Source organism: Sparus aurata, chromosome 3 (genome assembly GCF_900880675.1).
Source record: "Sparus aurata chromosome 3, fSpaAur1.1, whole genome shotgun sequence".
Classification (NCBI taxonomy): Eukaryota; Metazoa; Chordata; class Actinopteri; order Spariformes; family Sparidae; genus Sparus; species Sparus aurata.
Genome location: NC_044189.1, coordinates 17,191,081 through 17,215,556, shown reverse-complemented (window position 1 = coordinate 17,215,556; position 24,476 = coordinate 17,191,081). Strand labels below are relative to the sequence as shown.

Here is a 24,476-nt window from a genome sequence, read left to right as displayed (position 1 = left end):
ACTATTTTGATAATCCATTAAAGAGTCACTTCACCAATTTCACACATTCAAGGGTTTTTACAGGTCTTAGGGAGCACGACTGCATATGTGACAAAAAAGCAGTATAAAGCGTCTTATGGCTCCAGAGGATGCTGTGTGTATTGTGATTAATTGCCTCTGGTGATGTCACTCAATAGTTAAGTTGAATTGTGGGTAATGTAGGTGTAGGTTTTTGTTTTAGTCCATAATGAGTCCAGCAGCGTTACAGGAGAGCAAATTCACATCAGTGGACCGCTGTTCGAAACATGGCACCTCATTCACTCACAACGCAGTTACCTGTTAACCGTTTTAGTAATCTTTCAAGCGAAAATGTCAAATTTCTGCTAGTTTGAGCTTCTCAAATATGAAGATTCGCTGCTTTTCTTTGTCATTTATGATAGTTAACGAGGCATCTTCAGGTTTTGGACTGTTGGTTGGACAAATTAAGTAATCTGGATATGTAGTTTTGGATTCTAGCCAATTGTTATCTATCTTCTTATAAACTCAATGATTCATGTGAAACCATTTGGCAGATAAATCAAAAATAAGAATAACAATTTGCAGCTCTATCCATAACCACAGCTAACAGAATATGACAGGCATCTGACCCCAACTTCTATTCATCATTTATGTATTGGTAAAATGTGTTGAGTGAACTCACAGTGCAAAGGGTCTCAAACTCTTTGTCAGAGACGAAACCCCCATCCAGGCCAAACAAGAATATAGAGGCGTAAGAGAGCATGCCTCCGAGGATGATCAGGTTGTTCATGTAGGGACTGGACATCTTGATGAGTCTGAAGGAAACACAAGAATTAGAGTGGGTCCCATTCATCAAAAATGCTACGGCATGGAGGAGAGTGAACCGTGAAAAATAATACTGTACCTACAGACAGTTAAAGGTTAATAATCATTCTCATGATTTGTCGTTCTTTTATTCAAATACCATTCACTCTCCCCTGATTCTTCTCGTCCTTGACTCATTCCCCTCTTTCTTCTCCCTCAACACCAACCCCTCATTTACTTTCCCGCTGCACGGCGTGTTTATCTGTTTCACCTTCACTAGCTATCCTTCATCTAATCCCCGCCTCTATCCTTCTATCCTAAAGGATGTTGGGATGCTAAAAGCTGACCTGTGGTTGCGGTTCTTGATGTTGAAGAACAGGAAGGCCCCCGCCATCAGCATGCCTAGTATGGTGATGGTGGACAGGATGCTGTAGAGGGGCACGTTGATGTGGCGCCGCTGAAGGCGAACAAATGTACGATCCTTGGGTGGCTCCACGCCTGAGTACAGAAAGGTGTGACAGTCAAAAGAAAAGGTTTCTCTCAAAATGAGTGAGCCTCAAACATAATGTAACATTGAAACTTCCCACTCAGATGTCGTCTGCAGGGTATATTACAGTATCCTGCCTAAAATGACTATTATGTAGTTCAACAACAGTGAGGTTTCTCTCTCACTCTGACAACTTAACCGGTCCCCTGCAAATTCTTTTTCACTTCAACCACAAATAGTGACACTGCAGCAGGCATCCAGTCATTTGAGACCCATTTCCTGGTACTCAGTTTCCCAGAGGTGAGTGCAAGGCTCTCAATGCGCCACAGTCAAGTTATTGTGGTTAGACAGTGCACTTTCTTATCTTTTCCTCTATTTTTCTCCTGCCCAGTATGCGCCGATCGATCGCAATGGCATCATCTTACACATCTCCACTTACTGTGGTCAGGGATGTGGAAACAAGCATCTTAGATGGTGCCGTCCCAGAGTTTCTGTATGCGGGGCAAGGCCAAGAAGATGGAAGAAGAGTGGGACGGTGGTGGTGGGGAGAATAGCCAGGGGGATCGAACAAATTACAAAGTATGTCAACACAAGCGAACGCGGGAGGGGTGAAAAATGGACTGGTAAATAATTTAGTTGAGAGAGGACAGTGCAGAGTGGTAAAGGAGAGTAGCGAGTCCCTACACTGGGAGGTGCTGGGTGGTGCTGGTGGCGGTGTCTGAGTGTGCCTGAGTACTTCTGTGTGCTGGAGGGAGTTTGGGTTCAAGTGAGCAGGTGGACAGGAGCGCTCAGGTGGTAAGTGATGGTCCTTTAACGTATATATATAAACACTCAGCATAGGCATCAGGAGATCCTTTTCTTCTTCAGCGGTTTTTAAACCGCTGCATCACTGCGCACACAGTCGCACAAAACCGAATACATAAACACACATATCCAGTCGTCCTCTTACCTTGGAACCTTATAGAGTTGTTGATGAGATCCAGCACATCGGCAATCGCGTTGTACTCTCCCACCTTCACTTCCTGGCCCTCTGTTGAATAACACACACACACAGACACACACACATATATATGTTAACATTAGAATAAATGCAAGCACTTAAACTGGCTGCTAGATGACTGCGCCCTTTTGTCTTCACCCTCCGGGCTGGTTTCACACTTTCAAAGCAATTAAATCCGCTGCATAATATAGTTTTAAATTAGACTGATAAGTTTAAACCGTACTAGCGGCCCTGTGAGATAATGCTTTGGTACTAAATGTTAATGGAAGCATACCAACAATAATCACTACAGTCTGCTGATGTTTAGCAGGTTAGCTAACATTCTCTAAGTTAGGGCTGATGGCAATGTTGTAAGCTTTGCTTAGTTTGGTCATGAACCAAAGCATCTGACTAACTGCAGTTTTGAGATGATACAAAATTAGAGCATCACCAAAGCTACAACATGATTGAGCAGAACATGAACGGAACATCAGTGTCTTTACCAAATGTGATGGCAAACTATTTAATGATTATTGAGCTATTACTCTCAAAACTACAAACATCAGCCTCAAGGTGGTGCTGGGAGAAACAATCTGGGTTTCCAAGCAGTCATGAGGTAATTATCGTCTGGAAACTATGAATGTCAATATAAAATAGTGTGCCAATCCATCCAGCAGATGTTAATATATTTTTCCAGACCAAAGTGGTGGACCAACCAACCGACAGACTGATCCCCTGAGCCCCTCACATAGCTGAAAAATTGAATTATGTGTGGTGTTATGGCCAACAGCCCAGCATTACTCTTCATAGTTAGACAAGTTTTCTATTCTCATTTATCTGGTGGGTTTTATGAAATCTTTCAGGTTGCCAACTTCATTATGCAATAAAGTGCTGAAGTAATAGTTGGCTGATACAAAGCAGGTTAAAGGGTTTATAAAATGCAGCATCGGTGATCCTTATTTGGAGAAAGGAAAATCTTGGAGAGAACAAATAAATCTAATTCAAGCACTAATTGGACACAGTAAAGAATTGATCCAGCTTCCAGCTGTACGGCTTGGCACAGTGTTGCAACCTCACAGAGTAATTTTAAATCACAGGATCTTTTGAGAACACATTAGTAATATAACAACAAAATACCCCTAACATAAAGGTACTCAGTAAGATTATCTTATAAAGACCTCTATCGGTAGCTTTTCGATGCAGCTTCAACAAGGAAATGGTCTTCCTGATTTTTTTCCTCTCAATTATCAGTTTATTTCACCTCAAGGACATCTAAATGGCGCCGAAGAGCAGATATCGCAGAAACTAGCTGTGATGCGACCAGGCAAAAACATACAAATGCAGCAAAACCAGACTTTAATAGCACACTAAAATAATCCTCAACTGACGCAGAAGGGAACAACAAATAAATGCAATTGCAACCTGTGTATTTATATTGTAATACACATTGTCTTTAGTGTTTTGTAGATGGAGTCAAAGGGACGTAAAACTGCTGTACATCCCAGCCTGTAAACACCACTGTCTCTGTGGAGTTCTGCTCAAACCTCTACGCAGCTATTTTAGGATTTAGTGTTTTCTATTTTAGCAACAGCTATAGGTCCCTCAGGTGTAATATTTGGAGGAAGCATGACCTTGTCAGACAAACCTGGGCCTTCACTCTCCTTCTCTCATAAAGATTACTCACTTAAAGCGTACACCAGGGAGAGGAGAAGAAAGGAGGGGCAAGGGAAGAGAAGACGGATTATTCTGATTCTTTTTTTTATTTTTTTTTTATGGTAAGCACTACAAACAACCTACAATTTTGTCTGGTTTGTACGCGCAAATCTCTCTCTGTTTCTCCCTGTTATCACTCTTAGAGCCCCATTGAACTCCTCAGCGGTATTGTCCTTGACTAGGAAAATGACAGATAACATCAGCTATTGCGGCATCACAGGGCACCGCCGCCCCCTCTCCCCTCCTCCCCTCTCCCCTCCTCCCCTCTCCTCTCAATGAATCACCTCATTTGATCTCCAATTCTGGCATCAAAGCATCAGCACGTGTTGAAAAATGTTCCACTGACTGTATGTGACAATTTCGGAACAGTGAGTTTTACGTGCATACGCGATCAGGATTTGTGTTTCTCAAAGTTGGCGATGCTGAACGAGGATCAATAACGATGTTTCCCTTGACCACGTCCTTTGTTAGGATCTAAACAGCAGAAGGGATTGTATATCAGCACTCTTCCTTTGAGATGCTAAAACACTATCCCAGCACTCTGTCCCCACAGGGAATATTGATGGCTGCGGCAGGCTGGTAAAGCTCTACCTGTCATTCAGCCTGCGCAACGTTTTTAATGCCCTTTTTGTTTCATTAGATGCTTTATGACAATACAGGCTGTGGTGAATTTGTTAATTTGGCATGACTGATGGTGATATTCAATATTTTTTTACGGCCAAAAAGAATCAATGCCACCTTTAAGTATAGGACATGTACTTAAGCTTGATATTGCTTATTCCTGTGTACAATGAAGCTACATTGGTGAACAACATCTGTACAAACACAAATATGTTATGTGAGTAACATGTTTCTTCATTATGATGATCGCTGGCATCATAGTTTATTTTGAACCAATCCCATTTAAAACGTCCTGCTGCTGAAAACACCCAATATAGTCCGCAATTAACATTGATTCATTTATTTATTTCTGTCTGAGCGATGTTTGTTAAAAACTACAATGCCATCATATTTGGTGAAATTTACCCGTCTTTTCTGAAGTGTATTTTTTGTAAAAAACATTTTCTAAATGTCTGTATCTTCAATGGGAACGAATGGACTCTGTGCTGAAAGCCATAATAGTTATATTACCGTTTCCACCGTTACCAATAATAACAAGCACGTCCATCGGGATCTGGGGAGCATTAAGGAGCTCCACAACAGGGGAGCAGGGTCACCGGTACGGTTGTTACCTTTTATTAGTGTGCATGTCATTGCTAAATGTATAGTAAAGGCAGAAATCCTCAATATGAAGATTGGCTTCTGTCAATGTGGTATTGTCATATATCATTTTGTCCTTTTATTGTTTTTTTTTTTTTTTTATTAGATACTATTTATTATTATTTTCCATATGACAATGGAACATAATTTATTTTATTTTTTAAAATCTTATCCTGCAAGGTAGCAACAGCTGTACATTACAAGCCCTGGAACTAAAAAATATCTCGTTAATATTGTGTTTTAGCTTCCATAGAGTGGTTGCTAGTCTTCTTGTGGTCCAGATGAAAGTACAAAGATAGCAATTTAAATCACACACTATCAGTTAGGGGAAAATGCAATATAAGCCAAATATAAAGACCGGAAAAAAAATAATTATTTTTCTCAGTGTAGTTAGCTCAGTCACAATTCTCAAAACCGTTGTGTATTTGATTTTTCTCTGACGCACCTGCAATTCAAACGCAGAATTGATTTGATTTGTCTTATTTTGGAGAAGAGACTCGAATCAAAGTGGTAATTGCTGGGCTTGATTAACAATAAATGTCTTTCATCACGCCGAATCCCGGGTATCTTTTATCACGCGTACTCGGACCCACCTCTGCAGCAGTCTTTGTAAACGTGATTAAATCAATTTGGAGTTCTTCTCCACGATGCTGGCATTAGCTTTTCTTTGATCGAGTTATAATTATATTTTGTTTTATGTCAGATCAGTGAAACTCTCACACGGTGGAGAAAAAAATAAAAATAAAATAAAAACGCTGCTTCATTGAGAAGCATTGGTGGTGCAGTTCAATGATATCCTTGTGAGTTATTTAACTTGAAAGGACTGTGAGAAGACTATTGCCTGGAGGTAAACTGACAGCAGGGAGGGTGTTGCTAGTTCAAATTCCTGCACAAGATGATAGAAAGGCAGGAAATTAATTCTTACTTGAAGGGTGTTGTAGACAGTAAATCCTATCGCTTATCTCTTAAGATCCAAAACATCTTAACCTTTAGCCCGCACATTTCACAACCTCACCTTGCTGATATATATATTATTGAAAGGCCATGTTTCCTTATCTACCAGGCCTTGTATTGTGTTGATTTAAAATCTGCACTCAGAGGGACAGTGACTGTGATCAAGACCTCTGGTAGCGAGCTATCTCGTATCCCCATGAGAGACAGTGAGAATGAGAGCCATTGAGGCCCCTGACTAAAAACGCCTGACAGGGTAAAGTGGAGGATCAGAGGCTGAGGACAGATGATAGGGTCATGTTGGGGATCAGTGCCTTTTGAAATATTCAAGCTGGGGCTGTCCATCCTCTCCTCTCCACCCAGCTCAGGCTCTCCATGTGTCAAATTCAAGATCCCTGACAAGTGAGGAAGAAGTGATGGAGTGAAGGTTAAGGAGGGATGGAGGAGATATAATAAATCTAGGAGAAGATAGTGAGATATAGCTGTGACACGGGGGAGGATTTGGTTGAGGGAAGAGTGTGTTCGAGACACGGTGGACAAGCAGCTCAGCTCAGGGAGCAAGAAAGAGAGACAAACTGTGTAGCAATGGTTTAGGATAAGGCGTTTGTGTCATTTTTCTGAACATCTCTGTCCCCTGAAGCACTATCCTCCAGTCTTTTCTATTTGACTGCTCTCTATTCATTCAGTTTTTTTGTGACTGCATTCTGTCCCAGTTAGTGCTCCTCCTGCTGTTTGGTTTTATTCTTGCAGGTGACCTCCAGGTAGAGACGAGAGGGTCATCAGACGTAACGCTGTATTTACTAGGGGTGTAACGGTTCACCAAACCCACAATTCATTTCGAACTTTGGTTTTGGACACACAGTTCGGTTCAAACCTCGGTTTTTAAAAACATCCTGAAAAACCTTTTTGGAAAACTTCCAGAAAAAATGTCTGCATTTTATTAAAGGATGGTTGCATTGCAATATCAAGAACATGAACATTACTTAAGTTATATCAACTTAACCAAGTATAACACTTCTCTTTAGACCAGTCCACAATAAATAAACAATATATATATATATTTTTAAAACACATCTATTAATCTCTTAACTATCCAGGAATACAAAAAATAAACATTTGTCTTAAGACCCGTCTACATTGTCTAAATAAAATAAGATTGAAAAACCAGTCTGAGGTATAACAAAAATAAAAAGCAGTCTACATTTGTTTTGGCGTTATCCGTTGTCATGGGAATGGTGACGTTTGGTCTGTCAATCTTCCACTCTGATACAGCTGCCTGTGGTATTTCCGACAGATGGTCACTTGTGCGACTTTTCAGTTGAATTTAGCACCGAGCAGACAGGAAGTCAATCACCAAAACAACAATATGACCTACTTTTCATAATAAAACACTCCGTGTTGACACCAGCACACAAATCTCAAAAAATACACAAGCTCTTGTACTAATCCTTCGGTCGGGAATACTTCCTGATGTTGTGTTTATAACACAGACCTATAACTGCGGTCGCAAGTGATTATGTGGTTATCATGAGAACTCCTTGGCCTCGCGACGCCAGCTGTCTACCGTACTGTGCCGTGGCGGACTCAAACCGCAACCGGACGGCGGAGCAAAACCAGATCAGAGCCATGACGCAGCGGACACGTATCCAGTGGAAATTCGCGGTTTATATCAACTGGAAACCCAAAATGTCTCCACACGGCTGACCGGAGTGTGACCGGGAGACCTGCTAGCGCAGGTTTATTAGCCATCTTGCAGAAATGAAACGGGAGCGGGGCGGGGATGAACCGAGGTTCGGGAAGATAGAATGAATTTCTGAACCTAAGTCCTTTAAAATCGAGGTTTTCGGTTTCGGTTCAGAACCGTTACACCCCTAGTATTTACATGCCCCCATTATACGTCCTCATATCCGAGGTGTTTAAAACGGCTCCTCCTTCAGTGCATGGCGGCATTTAGAATGGTTGTGTATCCTGATAAGCAGGTTTCCATGAACAAAACAGGTCTTTTTATACAAAGAATGGAGAAAGAGGGTCTAATCACGATTGTGGCAGATGAGGTTTAAATGTAAGTGGTCCTCTGCAAGCTGGTTCCATGTGAACTGTGTCTTTGACATCCAAATAATGATAGCAAGACATACATATACTAAAGGGGAATACTTGTGAACAGCAGAGAAACAAATTCAGCCTTTCATTTAAGTATTTTTCATTGTTCTTTGCATTTGATTTTTCTTCTTAAAAATGCCTAATTCTAATGTTGGACAATAATCCATTTGCCTCTGAAATTTTTTCCTGCTGGATGAGAATGCATGTGTTGCTTTACTGATGGAAGAAATGTCAAAATATTGATAAATGTATTGCCGGACTCTTTTGAGTGTGCCGTTGATGTACATTATTGTCCTGCGACGTGCAGAGGGACATAGAAGTCACGTTCAGCTGTAAATAAATAAAATAAGATGTGTGTTTGAATGATGACTCGTGAAACAAAATATATCTGTTAAGTCTTTGGGAAATCATTTTTCTTCCTATTGTGTAATTGCTAGTTTTGTTTCATTCACAGCTTGATTAATGCCTGTCTGAACACATTCTTTGTCACTGTAGAACAGTAAATAAAACCAATCACTTGGTCTTTCAAATGTAAAAGCAGTATATTATGATAAATGGTATACAGTACCTACTGTGTATAATTACTATCCAACAGGGAACTGGGACACATTATCTTGTTTTCGCTACCCTATACACATGTCCATGCATAACTAAAAACTCTTCATACAAATGATATGTGTTCATTTAGTCTAACTTAAAGGTCAAACAAAATATATTTTAATGGCTGTAAATCCTGTGCAGTCTCTATTTCCATTTCAGTCAAACCCACTGAGCCTGGACTGGAACAGCTCTAGCCTCCATGCGCAGAGGAGAGGCACACACACACACACACACACACACACACACACACACACACACACACACACACACACACACACACACACACCTACACACACACACACACATAAGCGCACACATACTTTTCTCTATCTCACATGCAGAGTGTGATGTAAGCAGCCAGAGGGATCGAGCCCTCTGCAGTGGGGAAGATAAGATGGTTAGGCAGAGAGGACTGAACAGCCCCATGCCGCGTGCTACATACAGTCTGGGGAGCCTCGGAGCTGGGAATCCCCTGCATTGAGATGCAATCTCTGGGTTACTCTCCCACTCAGCAGGCCCTGCAGGCTCAAAAACAACCTAAGGATGATGCTATGAGGACAGAGGCTACTGAGGCATATTTTTTACAGACTGTAACTGTCCAGACAGACATACTATCACTACAGAGGAGATCAAGCACAGAAGAACACCATGGGCCACACTGACGCAGAGAGGACATGCAAGTCCGTATAGAAAGGCTGTGGGGACTTTCCTCAATGGAAAAATGTCTACGACTTTTCATGTTTATGTTTTTCTGACAACGCTGGTAGTCATGCAAATAATGACTATCCTCTCTAAGAAAAACAACTAATTAGATAAATGTGAGTGCAAAGCTTCTGACTTCAAAACTGTTAAATCCTTCAGCCTCCCTTTTTCATGTTCGTGATTCTGCTGCAAACCTTTTCCTAAGCCCTATTGGTTCAGGACCTATTATAGGTACCAGCATATCAATTGTGGCAGCCTTCTAACTTGAAAAGTTGCTTTTCCAAATTCTGCGAAATGCTGGAAGACAACTGCAGGTTTTACTGAACAAAGAAATTGTAGCGATAATAGAGGATTCAGGTAAAGAACAAGCGATGATGTGAAGTGAAGTGAGCTGCCTCACGGATGCATCAGCGTGGCAGAACAAAATTGTCGATGCTCTGAAACAGTGTTTTCCATTCAAGACAAATTGCGTAAAGGTTAAGGTCTTAAATGACTGTGGAAAACCTAAAGAGAAGAGTGATCTAGTGTAACCTAAGGTGCAGAGACGTAGTAGCATCAATACCTACCTTGAAACTGATTGAATTTTATCGTGCCCATCCTCTCTCCGTTCCGAAACATGACTTGGCCCTGAAAAGAAGAAGAAGAAGAAAAAAAGAGAATTAATATGTGTCTTTAATCTAACACATACCATACATAATTAAAGTAAGAAAAACATCCTATTCTGCTGAAGAAGATGCAGCATAAGCACTACAGTGAATTCTAGTAGCAAAAAAAAGAGCTTAGTTCAACTAAATTTATGCACAGTGCTTTCCCGATACTGGAGTGTTGGCAGGCAAAGGGCAGAGTCTCGGCTCCTGCACATACTGCATCTCATTTGATTAGAAGTGGCCAAAATTGATCTGTTTATAGAGGTAAACAAAATTATCTTCGGGCCAATTCATTTGCTAATATCCTTGGAACAACATCAGATCAGCGAGACGGCCCGATTTAAATGTGTTTGCTCACATTGGTACAAATCTGGGCTCAGACTGCATTTAAAAGGCAATTCTTTAAGTGTGTCACACATTTGGCCACGGAGAGGTCTGCAGCGGTCAGTGATTTCGGCCGAGGTTTTATTCGCCGATTTATTTCTCAACGTTCATTTCTCGCTCAGGAAGGTGTGCTTTTTTTTCAGTCAACCACCACCCTCAAACGACAGGAAAATAACAATGGAAAGTCTTTGATTTGAACATAAGCAATTTCAAGCCAGGGAGCGCAGACGCAGACAAGGAAGACAAACGCGATTCTACTTTGTGGCAATATCGTAACACACATTCAAATCAATTTGGCTCCTGTCGGTTTATCTCTCCAATGTTTTCTCATTCTTTCTCTTCCTCTTGTTCTATTTTCTCCTTCGCTCCGTCTCTTTACCCCCTCCTCTCCCTCTTCATCTACCAAGACTGCTCAATTAATTCAGCCCGCCATCTGCTTACAGAGCTCCTTAATTACACATTTAACTGGGTTTACATATTACTGGCTGGCTAACAAAGGTGAGAGCAGAGAGCGAAAGGGATAGATGGATAGATGGATAGATGGATGGATAGATAGATAGAGAGAGGGAGCATTTGCATTGGCTGATTAAAAGACAGCTGAGGGGGAAATATGGGGAAGGAAGCTGGAGAGCCAATTTTGCCTCAAAAAGAAGGCAAGCTTTGAAGTAGCGGCACGGTATCCCACCCCTCTGTTTGAATCCTGGTCTTTGTGTGGCATCTTTGATGTTTGAGTGTGCGCCCGCGAGCATGTCTATGTGTATGAACCTAACATGTTGTCACATTATGCCCACGTGCATGCATGTGTGGTGCGTGTCGCACAACCAGGACGATCTACTCCTGAGACACAGGGCTCTCCAATGCTGCCTTCACCCTGGTGATGTACAGCGGATCCTGTGCTAGTGATGCCACACCACAGCCAATCTGACTTGCCGACACTAACAAGTATGCTTTCGTCACAAGCTGCTCCTCCCTACAATATGCAGCGCAATTATGTCTGAAGGACTGTGCCGTGCACCTCAGTTCATCTCATTAGGTGCTGCATTCAGGCAGCGGTGGTGTGTAAACAGGGTCAGACAATGTGGGTTGAAAATAGGGGAACCTGACTTGAACCCCTGATGACTGTGAGTGCATGCATCCAGGTTTCTGGAGTAGCTGCACAGTCATGCTCTTGCTGTGCATTAGCATCGCTGCCATAATTGCCCTTCACATTAGCAAAAGTGGAACCATCGCAAACCTTATTGAAATGGCGTGCCGTTATTTAAACAGCCCCCCAATTTGTTCTCTCGAGTGTATACACGGTTTGCAGAATATGCAAAGTATATCAAACATATGCAGAGGCACCGACTCTGACAGTCTTAATTGGAAATAAATGTCTGTGCTACAAAGATTAAATTAACCTCTTTTGACCAAAATTCAAAGAAGCTGCTGTAAAGCCTCTTTCCACAAGGTATTATGCTCCTCTGCAGCTTAGGCAACCTCACTGGAGTGTATTGACCCAGACAGGTGTCCCTTGTCTAGTATTCAAAGGACGTTCAGGCCTGAGACACAATGGTGGCTGATGGAGCAATCACTGTGTCTGGGCATGTGTGTGTGTGTGTGTGTGTGTGTGTGTGTGTGTGCTTCTGAGGTGAGACAAGTGGAGGCGGCCAGGTATTACTCTGTGTGTGGAGGTGAGAATACTGTCAGCGACAGTAGTGCTGGGGTCAAATGAGACGTTGGTCTGTGGGCTGCAGGTGTGACTTCCTCTGGGTTTTTTAAGGGTTTGAGGTGGGAACACACCTGATGTGAATGTAGCTGTGAAGCACACACTTACACTTTAACAACAGATACACATCATGAACACCTCCTTCTTCTCTTTCACCTCAGTGTGTCTGTTTGACTGTCAAGCCTCAGGCTATGTGACTCACCATTACACAGAAAGACATTGATGACCATTGACCACAGACACAAAAAATAAAAAAAACAGCAAAACAAACCTTTACCCACACACTTGTCATCCCCAATCACAACCCATGTGGCCCTCCCTTGTGTACATCATCCTGTGGTTCTGGCATCTATCTGCACCCTCTCCACCCTGAGAGTCTCTCCCAGCAACGTCAGCCTTCTTCTCTGTGGCCCTGACAGCAGCCAGATCAATACTGTGGAGTCCTCCATGATCACTCTCCTGCGCTCTGCTCCAGATTCTCAGCAGAATTGAGAGCAGCGCAGAATGGTAACGGTTTGGTCCCATGAGATGCGTGTGTGCACACTGCAAACACGCAGTCTAAAATCGTGACATAAGGATGGACACAAGGCTCAAGCCAGGGTTATGATCCCATACGATCAAGCACACATGCACAAATAACATTTAATCCAAGGGTAAACAACCTGAAATGGCTGTTTCAGTGGTGCTTGCACATGGAGTCATCCTATTGGAAAACCTTGTGGAAGTTATTGCAAACCAAGAGCGAACCGATCGAGTTGTGTAATAGCTGCTCTTCTGTATCTGAATTTGAAAACAGCATAAAAGATGTATGCAGTGTGGAAGGAAAATTGCCTTCCCATGTCTTTGATTGTCATGTGTGGGCAGAAGTTTCTATGTGTGAAGTGTGTGCTACATACAGGGAACACTTTTGATCTCATTTCATGTAATCCCTTAAAAGAACAGCTATAATAGTCGACAGATCTCAAATCTTTTGTTACAGAGGTGCATTTAATTATGCTGCCAAGCCGCTGTCTTCAAACAACATAATTGTTTGCCACTCGCACAACATTCTCACACAGAATGTTTTTATTCTATTGTGGATTTGTGGTTGTACAAAGACAGCATCTTTATTAAATAATTTAGCTTCTTAGACATATTATGTACTGTATGTTACTGAGGATTCTTTTTCTGTAGGACATAAATAAAACAAGAGCATGTAGGTTTATGTGGACTAAAACATTTGCCCTTTCGCACTCAATGTGCTTTTGCACATTTTTGCACTGTCTGCATCGCACTGTAATGTAGAAAATACTGGACAGGAGCTAGAACAGAGCATTTCAATGAGGGGGGAAACAGTGCTGCACTATGAACTGTACTAAAACTGATGTTTCTGTTTAATCATTACAGTGCGTACACCTATTCTGGTAGTAAGCCAACAGAAAAAAAATGACGAACCTGAAAATGAGCGTAATGTGTCTACTTTAAGCATTTCAGTACTTCAGAGCAATGTTAAGTAGTTACAGTAGTAGGGCCATTCTTCATAATGAACACTTTTCTTTTTGATTCAAGGTCAGCCTGAGGAACATATTTCAGTATTTTTTCTCAATCATAAAATTTAAATGCAGGAATTTTATTACACTGAGGTATTGCTTCATTCACTCTAGTAAACAGTGATGGGAGTAAATAGTTGCAAAACATTCTGGAAAAGAAAAATGGAATTAAATTACTTAATTACTTATCAAAATGTTGCGGAGTACGAAAGACTTATGTCGGAATATATTCCTTCCTGTCAAAGCGTACATGTACTACTTAAAAATCATTACGTTGCATGATTCTGCCATGCAGCATTGCCTTATTTAGTCATTTTTTCAGACAAGCTATTTTAACTTTATTACCCAGTTTCAAACATTTGTTAAAAAAGTAATCTAATTTAATAAGTTACATGACTTTGATGACGTAATTAAAAAAGCTACATTACTTTTACATTACTTTTTTCTGATTACATTTTGGACAGAGTAACCAGTAACGTGTTATGTCCATAACTAACCCTAACAACACTCAAGTATTACTACTGGATTTTAATACTTTTGCCACCACTGCATAAATAACATGAGACCATATAGATATGAAAGCAGATCATTTGTGTACCTTGGGTAAAAAGTGAATGAAATGTTACATGGCCATCGATATTCCCTTGCTGTTTTTGCTTCTTCAAGTCTCTGGGGAAAGACTCAATGTCAGCAAGCTCCTGATCAGCAGCCCTGAGTGGGTCTGTGCTGAGAGAGGTGAGACCAGAGGGGTGAGGAATGACGACCTGGAGGATTTGGCGCATTGCTGAAACACACATACAACCCTGTGGGAAGTCAGTCCCACGGGGCCTCACAATGACACACGTCAGTGCACTGTACTTATTTTCTTCAAGGCTATTTTCCTCTCTCTCTTCCTCACTTATCCAGTGCATACAGTATATGTACTGTACCAATATTCTGTATCTATATCTTATTGTGTGTATCCACTTCTCTCTTGTGTGCCACGTTGAATTTAGTCCCACACCCTTCCACATTTAATCAGCGTTTATGAAAAGATGGCAACAAAGATGCAGAGTATCTCCTCAACACTGTACCTGTGTAATTTCCCAGTAGCACTAATCTGCCTCCCTTTTCTTTTCACTTCCTCACTATTTTTCAGGCCATTTATTTGTAAACACAGTTATGAATATGATATGAGTAATGTCCCAATGTACTATAAGTCCCTGCATGCCTACTGGCTGTCTAGGCTGGGAGCAGCATGGCATCCTCTAATAATGGAGTGGCCTTTGCAGGGAAGAGGAGATATCCTCTAACGGCTCAATGGGAACACACACACACACACACACACACACAGCTTGTAGCTAGCGTAGCCACCAGGATCAATTCTGAATGCAGTGGAGTGAGTCGGCAGCACCGAATGGCATCACTTTAGGCTTCATGCAGACAAGGATGGCTAAGTAACTTTCTCTGCAAACAGGCAGAGCAGTAATTAATGCCTCTGTGTGCTGTTCTGACATTTGCCCAATCCATACTGTACAATCTCAGAACACGTATCATTTACATAGTGTACACATGTACAAACAATTACATAGAGATGTTTTTAGGATTCTTCTTCATCAGCAGTAACATGTATTATGGTGTTTTGACTGTGTAACTTTAAACCATGTTTGTACCTGTATATGTACTGAATCATGAGCGTCTGTGTTTCTCTCAGTTACTATGTGCCTGAACAATATTAACAAAAACCTAGTGTGACTCACAGGAAGTAAGCTTTCGGTATAAGGTTGCCATTGGCGACTAATTGAGTCGGCATTTTCCGTCAAGTCCCTCTCGCTATTTGCAATGACAGGAATCCGAACGTACAACAAGCTGAAAAAGCCACAGCTCACTTCCCCACCTGCAACCACTGAAACAAGCACCCTGGACATAGCAGCAACAGTGCCCCAACATGATTGTCATTGATTTAAAGATATACAAACCAGTCTACACAAAGTGTGGAAAGTTCTGGCTATTTAATACTAACAAAACAACATACAAATGTGCAGTATGAGAGCGTTTGGAGAGTATCCTTGTCAATTAAGTGTACTGTGACAGCTTTGAAGGCTCAGTGTATGAAAATGTGTCATCTGAAATAACCCATTCCAACTTCCAGCATATAAGACTGCACTGCACGTTTAAAAAGAACAAAAAACAATCGGCTCCATAACTTACCGTTACACCAAAAAAGTTGGTCTCATTCATGACATCCAGCACCAGTTTTCCCACTTCGCGGTCGTCCACGGTGAAGTTGTGGTAGGTGTTCTGCTGCTGTTTTCTCCGGAGCAGTTCCATCACGCGAGTAAAGGTTTTAGCAATGACCCAGATTCCGTCGTAGGCAAAGCCATGAAACTTGCTGGCCTCCACACCTTTCTGCTGAAGCTCTCTGCTGTACTCCCTCTCGTACTCCTTAGGGGTCTGAAGGAGAGGTGAAAGAGAGTTTGGGATTATTTCTAATTCACTTTTATTGGATGTTACTTTGTCCAAGCAGAAGGGATTATTTTCCACACAATTTGAGATACAAAGTGACTGGAAATGCTGTTTGGGGATCAATGCTTCTGTGCCGGGTAGCGCATTGTGGAAAAAGAACATGATTGATTTTGGTTGAGATGTCTGCTTTAAAAACATGCATCTAAGATGTCTCTTTGTGGAGAACGCCCTCTCATGTCTCCACAGATCTACAGGAAATGTTAAAATTACTGAAAAGTACATAAACTTCCAGTGATGACTAAGCACTGGTCTAAAAACAGAAGACCCGCACCAAAACCAAGACAAAATATTAAACCATTTTCTTATACTTCAGGTCAGGCTGCTATATCATTGTAAATGTATCAATAGCATTAGTCTGTCGGTATACACATAAACATTAAGGTTTGGTTGATCAGCTCATTTGTACTTTCAGTTCTTCTCATGACACACTGAATTACTCGTCTTCAACATTAAAGGTCTTCTGAAGTACAACAGCGGGTGTCACTCACTCTGCCAGAGATGCCCTTGATCTGGCGAGCGCTGAGCGGCTCGAAGTCCACACTGATGTATCCCTCCATGGCCGTGAGCAGCTTCTTGGTGGTGCAGTTGGTGGAGTTGGCCTGCTCCCACCAGTTGCCCTGGTACCAGCCGGGGATAATCCACTGGTATTTACTGCCGAACATGTTCAGGTTATATGCCTGGGAGGGATAGAGGAAGCGGAAGCTGAAGCAATGTAGTCACTGGGAGATGCAGTATGATTTATGGAGCTTAACTTATGTTTAATCATTCTGACTTAATGTGAGGAGAGTATATCTAAAGCTAAGATTGGCCTGAGAGTTTGGGTCTATTGCCAACTGAGTTTAAGAGTCCAGCGAGAAAGACTTAGAGGGGTCTTTTGGCAGGAATGGTGTTCAACATTTATAACTTTTACATTTTCATCAGTGTTTAATCACCTGGAACTTAGAGTCATTGTGTTTCCTTTAGTTAAGAATTAGCCTTTTATATCTACAGAGGGAGTGGGTCCTCTACAACTAAGTCCACCATGTTGTTGCATTAGTCCAAAATAAACAAACTAAACACTGGATCTAGAGAGGGCATTTTTCAATTTTCCTCATACTTTTACATTACCTGAGGACCGTCATAGATTCTCTGCCTTAGAAGGGACACAATGGTCCTTTAATACATTCTGTAATCATTAATTAAGCACTGAGGGCAAAATAACTTGAGCCCAAACCATCTAAGTTCAAATCATGTGACCCCAAAGAATTAACTGATAAATTGGGTTCACATAATTCCATTTGTTCTTGCATTACACATTTACAATTTACTGTTATGTGTTCACAGCACGATCACATCATGTCCAAATCATTATTCAAAATGCAGCTTTACCAAATGTACATAAAACAAAAGGTTTTGTTGGTATAGCTTTGCACGACACAGAACATTGCTCAAGCTGAGTGTAGACTTACACAGCAGAAGACTTTGGAGGCCAAATTCTCGTCGAACTGGCCAATGATGATTCTCACATCGTTGTCCTGTAAACAGAAAGAATAAGACGCTATGACCCAACTGGCAAATATATATATATCATATCATCAAGATTATATTGCATTGCTGTCACCTTACAGCAAGGTGGGCATTACAGTCTCTTACGTGACTGTCTGGATTTAAAGTAACAGTGCGATACCCAGCAGTGGCCCTGTAGAAATAAATATACACCTTCACTAGCTAGGATGAGTTTCAAACTTTAGTAACAAATCAACAAAGAAACAGTCATGTTGCCGGTACTGTATTTTTATCATAAAGTCTCTCAGTAGCTACAAAGTGTGTGTGAGCTGAGTGGTGAACCAGTGGCTGAGAGGCTAGGGCAATATTAAGTCGCACTGTGTCAATCCATAACAACAGAGACATTAGTGTCAGTGGGCAGAATTGCCTGCCTTGCCAGCCATGCTGGAGAGCACAGATTTACATGGGGATTCAGAGCACATGGCCTGGTGATTGACTTGGTAAATAATTCAGATCGCCCGGTTGGAAGTGCAGCATGTTTCATGGTGGAAAAAAAAGATCAGGCTCTGGGGCCAACAGTCTGTCATTTAGTGTCACAAGCATATGTATAGTACAAGCACATATGCACAAAGGCAGATGTGTGCATACAGTATGTGTGTATCAAGGCAGACACACATTACTGTACAAAAATTCCACTAAATCTAATGCAGTAACACTGACACGGGTTTGATGAATCTACATCATGTCAGCAAGGCTAGAGGTGATGTGTGATACAGAGAGAGAAGTCTAATTCAAACCACAGATTTAAATAAAGGTTGAATGAGTGAATGATAGTGCAGACAGCCTGACATACTACCAAATACAGGAGGTCAGTTTTCACAGCGCAATGAAGAAAATGTAAAGACTGATGTTTCTGAACACTCAATTTAATGGAAGACCGACTTTACTAATTTGTGATTTGTCACCAACAGTTGCCTTGTAACAGGATGCTCATTCTTCACAAACATACTTAACAGTGAGTGTTTTCTACTGTAATGTCATGTACTTTAAGTGCTACATGCAGTTCTCAAGTGTAAGGTTCCCTCTTGTATCGATTAGGCGAAAATGCTATACATTTCAAACAACCAAGCAGTAAAACCTTTTAGTTTCATTGCTGACTACATGCAGGGGGTTTTTGGAAAATCAATTACAAAACAGAAAAACCTGAAAACATGTTTTACAGTCGATACAGGTTGAGTTGTAATGAAAAATTTAAACAAAGGCAGCCTTCAATGGAGTACTGAACCCACCAGCTGTAACCTCAGTGAATCTATGCTGTCTTGCCTTTCTTCTGGATAATAACAAACCATTATGATTACAGTTCATGAAGTGATCTTTCCTCAGACAGTCCCTATCGTATGTCATGCATCCAGCACACAGTCCTTACCCCATGGATGCTCATTTGAATAATAGTTTTCTCATACGAGCCAGGCCCACTTACATTATGTTATAGGTAAAAGTTAAGCACAGCTGCTCTATTGTTGGCTGCACAGTCCAGGACAAATCCATACACTGAAGACAATAGAGCTGAGTGAAACTAATGTATTTTTGATGGAAGCGTCAACATGGTCAACTGGGAAACTCTTTGGTGGGCTAACCGTTTTCCTTTAGAGGGCGAGTACAAAGCCAAGTGCCAAACATGTGAAGTGCTCTGTTGTTGACTGCCAGAATTAACACAAAAGTTCCCCTACTCCCATCTGAGGATGTCAAGTGGAATTACTTTATTTTGGATGGAAATGTGATTGAAAGTTCCCCACAATGACTGAAAAACTATTGAACTGTGTGTATATCATTCCCTCACTGCTCTGGTAACTTCACAAGCTGTGTGTGTGTGGAAACTATTGAACTGTGTATATCATTCCCTCACTGCTCTGGTAACTTCACAAGCTGTGTGTGGTATTTCCTTCAAACTGCATTATCAACGAGGGCCAGTAGATCGATTAACAGCTATCCATGTACCGACTTCAAACTTGGATGTTCTAGGTTTTGCTTTGATTCATGTTATTTTACTGTTTATTTTGTAGGGTATTCTGTTGAATTAGGCGTTAGCATGTTGCTTGGCTAATGCTACTTCTAGTCTGTGGCAACATGGACTACTTTAGTTGGCCTCATTTAAAGCTTACTAAATAATAAGTAGCAGGTTTGATGCTGGTAAACTTTTTTTTTCGTGGCCAGGCCAGTGTCAGCTGACCAATCAGAGCAGACTGGCTATTTGGCAGCGGGGCCTTAACAGACAGACAGGGAAAGCTGCTAAAGCGGGACGTTTCAGAGACAGGGAGAATGGAGGTGGTGCAACGCTGGATAGTATGAGAGAATTTATGTGTTTTTCAAACATTACAGCATGTAAACCTATTGTAGTAGTAATCCAAAATAAAAGTATGAACCTGAAATTGAACATAATATGCCTCCTCACAATAGATAGACAAATAGACAAATAGACAGACAGACAGACAGACAGACAGACAGACAGATAGATAGATAGATAGATAGATAGATAGATAGATAGATAGATAGATAGCATATGGGACATACACACATGCACACTGACACACTAAAGAGGATGAGAGCTTTCAGAAAGCTGAGCAGCTCAATCAAAAGGCTTCTCTGGCTGTTTCCCCACATTGCCAGAGAGCATGCTGGGACATTTAAGGGGCTCTTTTCTATAAAGCCCTCAGTGTCATTCCACTACTGGGGCTCCATCACATTGTGCATATACAAAAAGGGCAGGTCGCAACTTTTCTGGGGTACATTCTTGGTTAGTGTGTGTGCATGAGGGTGTTAAGTGCCAGTGGCTACTTAACACTGTTCTCCCCGGGAGAAATGGCTCTGAACCAAAATGGCCAGCGACCACAGCCTCAGTATGAATTCTGGCCTGCCTGGCAACAACACGGAAAGACTGTGTGGTTGTGGGCTATGAGTGAGCGCACTGTGTTTGTGGATTACAGAGAGACTGGGGCACTACAGGACCCCAAATTACCCTCATTGCTAGATCTTTTATATAACTATAACAGTAATTGTTCTCAAAAGGGTAGTGTTAAGGCCAGCCTTGACTGCTTTATCCATGACAGGGCTGTTTGTAACTTTATGATGGTGATTTATACCTGATAATGGTTTGAGTAATATTGTACCTCATAAGCCCAATCAGGCACTGTTAAGGCTTATTAGGCACACACACTTACACACAAACACAGGACTAATGATGGTCTTTTTATGAGGTTGCGGGAGATGTGATTTGTAGACTGGGCAATGTGTTGCTTCTACCCACTAAACCATCCCCCCGTCTGTTTGTGATGATTACTGTGCAGCGACTGTGTTGTGTGCACCTCTTCACATCTGCACACAGCAGGATAGATTTGTGTGTGATCACTAATTGATCCTAGGTGAGCATTGAATGTTATAACCACACTGTTATGACCACCGATCTGGCATTATTATTTGAACTGGAACTAACAGGCTGCTGCCTAAAAGCCTCTGAAATAATGTCTGCATGTGGCACATCATCTGAGTGTTCCTGATCTTGTAACTAAATTAAATTTAGTGGGAAAATACTTGTTGCTGTGTAAACTCTTTGAGTCTCAGACCTAGAATTCGATGTGGATTGGTCCTTGAAGTTGGCGTGAGGAGGGCTGTGTGCTCTGTGGTGCTTTATCAGTTTGAAAAGGGAGCAAAATGCTATTATCAATAACAGACCACATGAAATGAACAAACCTATAATGATAATATCATTGCAAAATACTTCTTTGAGCTTATCCTCTGTATCTATAAGCCCACAAGCCATGTGGCATCAAAACCATCCATGAAAATTTTCAGTTTTGATTACAACTAGGAATATATTCTCATGTTTTATGTTCTAATCATGGCCAACAGGGCTGCAACTAATGATTATTTTCATTATCAATTTTTTCTTCAGATTATTTTCACAATTAAGTGATCAATAGTTTAGTCTTTAAAATGTAAACAGAAAAGAAAAGCTCATCACAATTTCCCAGAGTCCAAAGTGACATCTTCAAATTGCTTCATTTGTTCAACCAGCTGTCCAAAAGTCGTAAACTCTTCATTTACTGCTATAACTGACGAAGAAAAGCAGCAAATCCTTACATTTAAGGAGCCGGAATCAGCAAATGTTCTAAGTCTTATTATCAATTATCAAAATAGTTGCTAATGAATTTTATTTTGATTGACTAATCCATTCATGGACTAATGATTGCAGCTATATAATATACAGTACCAGCTGGCAGTGGATATGTGTACTCCATTTATACTTGCCATGAATTGAACAACCGGTGCGTTAATGTGTAGCAGAATGTGTAGCATCTTAGCAGAAATTTTTTTTTTTCAATTAAAGGTTACCTTGAGAATTCAACAGATTCTTACCGCCAGCTCATCAGTATCAGCTCTTAGAAGTTATACCAACACTGGTATATAGAAATAGCTGCTTTTAAATAAAGTAATGACTACAGGGGAAGTTAGTTTCAAATCAAGCATACAGTACTGGAGAATAAAATTGAAAGTAATCCGTGTGTGTATGGCCCCTTGCAGCATCAGTGAGCCAAAAATATTTTTTAAAAAGAAATTGGACCATCCTCTTCTGCATCAAATCTGAGGGGCAAGAAGTTTGAATGCATGATAAATAATTAAATCATCATAAATAATACAGGGTTTTGGACTTAATTTAGATTTCAGGACATTTTTTCTCATGTGGCCCTCCAATGAGTGCAAGCTCCCTAAATTGGCCCGAAAATCCTCAGAAGCCTTGGTCTATAAAATGTCTGTCTGCATTTTTCATTTCATGGTCAAATTAAAGAAGAATAGCTTGATTGTTGCTAAGATTAGAAGGTATGTGTGGGCGCATGTTCGTGCATGTGTGGGTGGGTGTCTCGGTCTGCCTTTGTTTTCTGATGTTGTTTTGTCAGCCTGTCCAGCAAGTTGGGACAGAGAACAAGAGATAAAGATGAAAAAAAAAAAAAAAAGCAGAGAGCGACAGAGAAATGTAGAAGGCTGCTCCGACGCCTTGCAGCAGAGATGCCTGTCTGCTTTGTGAATATTCCAGCTGGATCACAGATGTGAGCGCTCTATTTGTGGATCGCGCGGTGACGCCACGGCCCCCTCCCGCCCCTGCCCCACACACGTCGTTGCACGTACACAAGCGCACACAACACTGTACCAAAAAAAGAACCAGCTTTCACAACGAAAAAATCTGTGTCACCCTCTACCTCATCATATTACGTCGCTGTCGGGGAGACAGTGAGCGGCTGTTTGCGAGACGAGCGGGGAAACAGACCATTAGGGTGTCAGAGGACCCCCGCCCACCCCGTCCAAAACGCTCTGGAAAAGCTTACTAGGCGATGCTGTGATTTGCATATTTAGAGTTGATCAAGGAAGGATGGTGTCAGCTTAAAATGTCAGCCCTCAACATGCAGAGTTACACGTATATTTTGGGAGAGACAGTTTATCTCCCTGTTCTTCCTCTATCCCTCTGTCTCCACATCTCCCCCCGTTGCATTTCTTTCAACTTGCTCCATCTTGCATACGTCATATCTCCCACTACTCTTTCTTTTCTTTCTCCTACTCCACCCACTCTCTTCACGTCCAACATCTATTCTGTCACTGTGCCATGTATGTAGCTTCCTGTCTAAAAATACAGTCATGGTCCTTTTTCTCCAGTAAAGCTCACCAGCCATTTGGTCAGATGTTTGATCTCCATGACAACGTTTCTACTTTAAACTGTATGTGGCACTGCGACACTTGCAACACATATACAACTGGTAAATGAGGCCAAATGCATCTCTGATTGCCTCTGGAGATAGTTTGGCTAATCTAGCTGTCACACTTGGCTGCATTAACATTTGAATTTCATGCATTTTTGTTTCATCATGCATGTCAACACCAGGAGTAAGTGGTGTAAAGACGTACAGGCCTAACATCTCAATATTGGCCTGATAATGGCCTCATTTTGTTCTGTCTCATTTCATTTCAGAGGAGAGAAAAGGAGAGGAAAGAAAATAAGAAAACCTGTACGCATGTCTGTGTAAGTGTGTGTGTACTGTATATCCTTAAAAGGCCCATCAAACATCCATTAGTCAGAGCAGGTTATTAGAGGTCGCTGTACAGACCCCCCAGCCATTACTGCATCCTCCTTATAACTCCACAAGTCTTATTCACTCCGGATGACATCAGCTCATACAAAATTACAGTATTAAAGAAATCAGAACTAAATGTTGTGACTCTAAAATCAATGGAACCCAATTCATTTGGTGTATCTGAGAATATACTTAATAAAACTGACCTTGAACCAATGCAATTTTTTTGTTTAGTAAGACAGATTTGTCGAGCACTCACTTACCTTGAGCTTCTTGACGTTGACACAGGGGTCGTTGGAAAAACTTTCCGTGTCTGCGATCTGAATGTCCGCTTTTTCCAGCTCATTAGTTAGATCATTCCTCACCTTGGAGAGGAAGAGAGCGAGACAAAGACAGAGAAAGCACATGAACACGGGCGATAATTTCCTGTGTGAGATGTTCAATGGTCTTGCTCTTTTATTTATGCTCTAACCCATTCTTAGCTCTGTGCAGGACTGTGGCCACACAAA

General features: G+C 41.4%; 1 protein-coding gene across 1 annotated transcript in view; it reads right to left on the bottom strand.

Annotated features, from left to right (window-relative positions):
• Positions 1-24,476, bottom strand: part of gabbr2 (gamma-aminobutyric acid (GABA) B receptor, 2) — a 194,996-nt gene that overhangs the window by 59,934 nt on the left and 110,586 nt on the right. Inside the window, exons 4-11 of the mRNA XM_030412068.1 lie at positions 24,231-24,332; positions 17,812-17,877; positions 16,852-17,040; positions 16,049-16,291; positions 10,160-10,220; positions 2,238-2,318; positions 1,149-1,299; positions 680-812 (exon numbers count right to left, since the gene is read on the bottom strand). Of these exons, the coding sequence (XP_030267928.1) occupies positions 680-812; positions 1,149-1,299; positions 2,238-2,318; positions 10,160-10,220; positions 16,049-16,291; positions 16,852-17,040; positions 17,812-17,877; positions 24,231-24,332 (1,026 nt within the window). The remainder of the gene's footprint in view (positions 1-679; positions 813-1,148; positions 1,300-2,237; positions 2,319-10,159; positions 10,221-16,048; positions 16,292-16,851; positions 17,041-17,811; positions 17,878-24,230; positions 24,333-24,476) is intronic.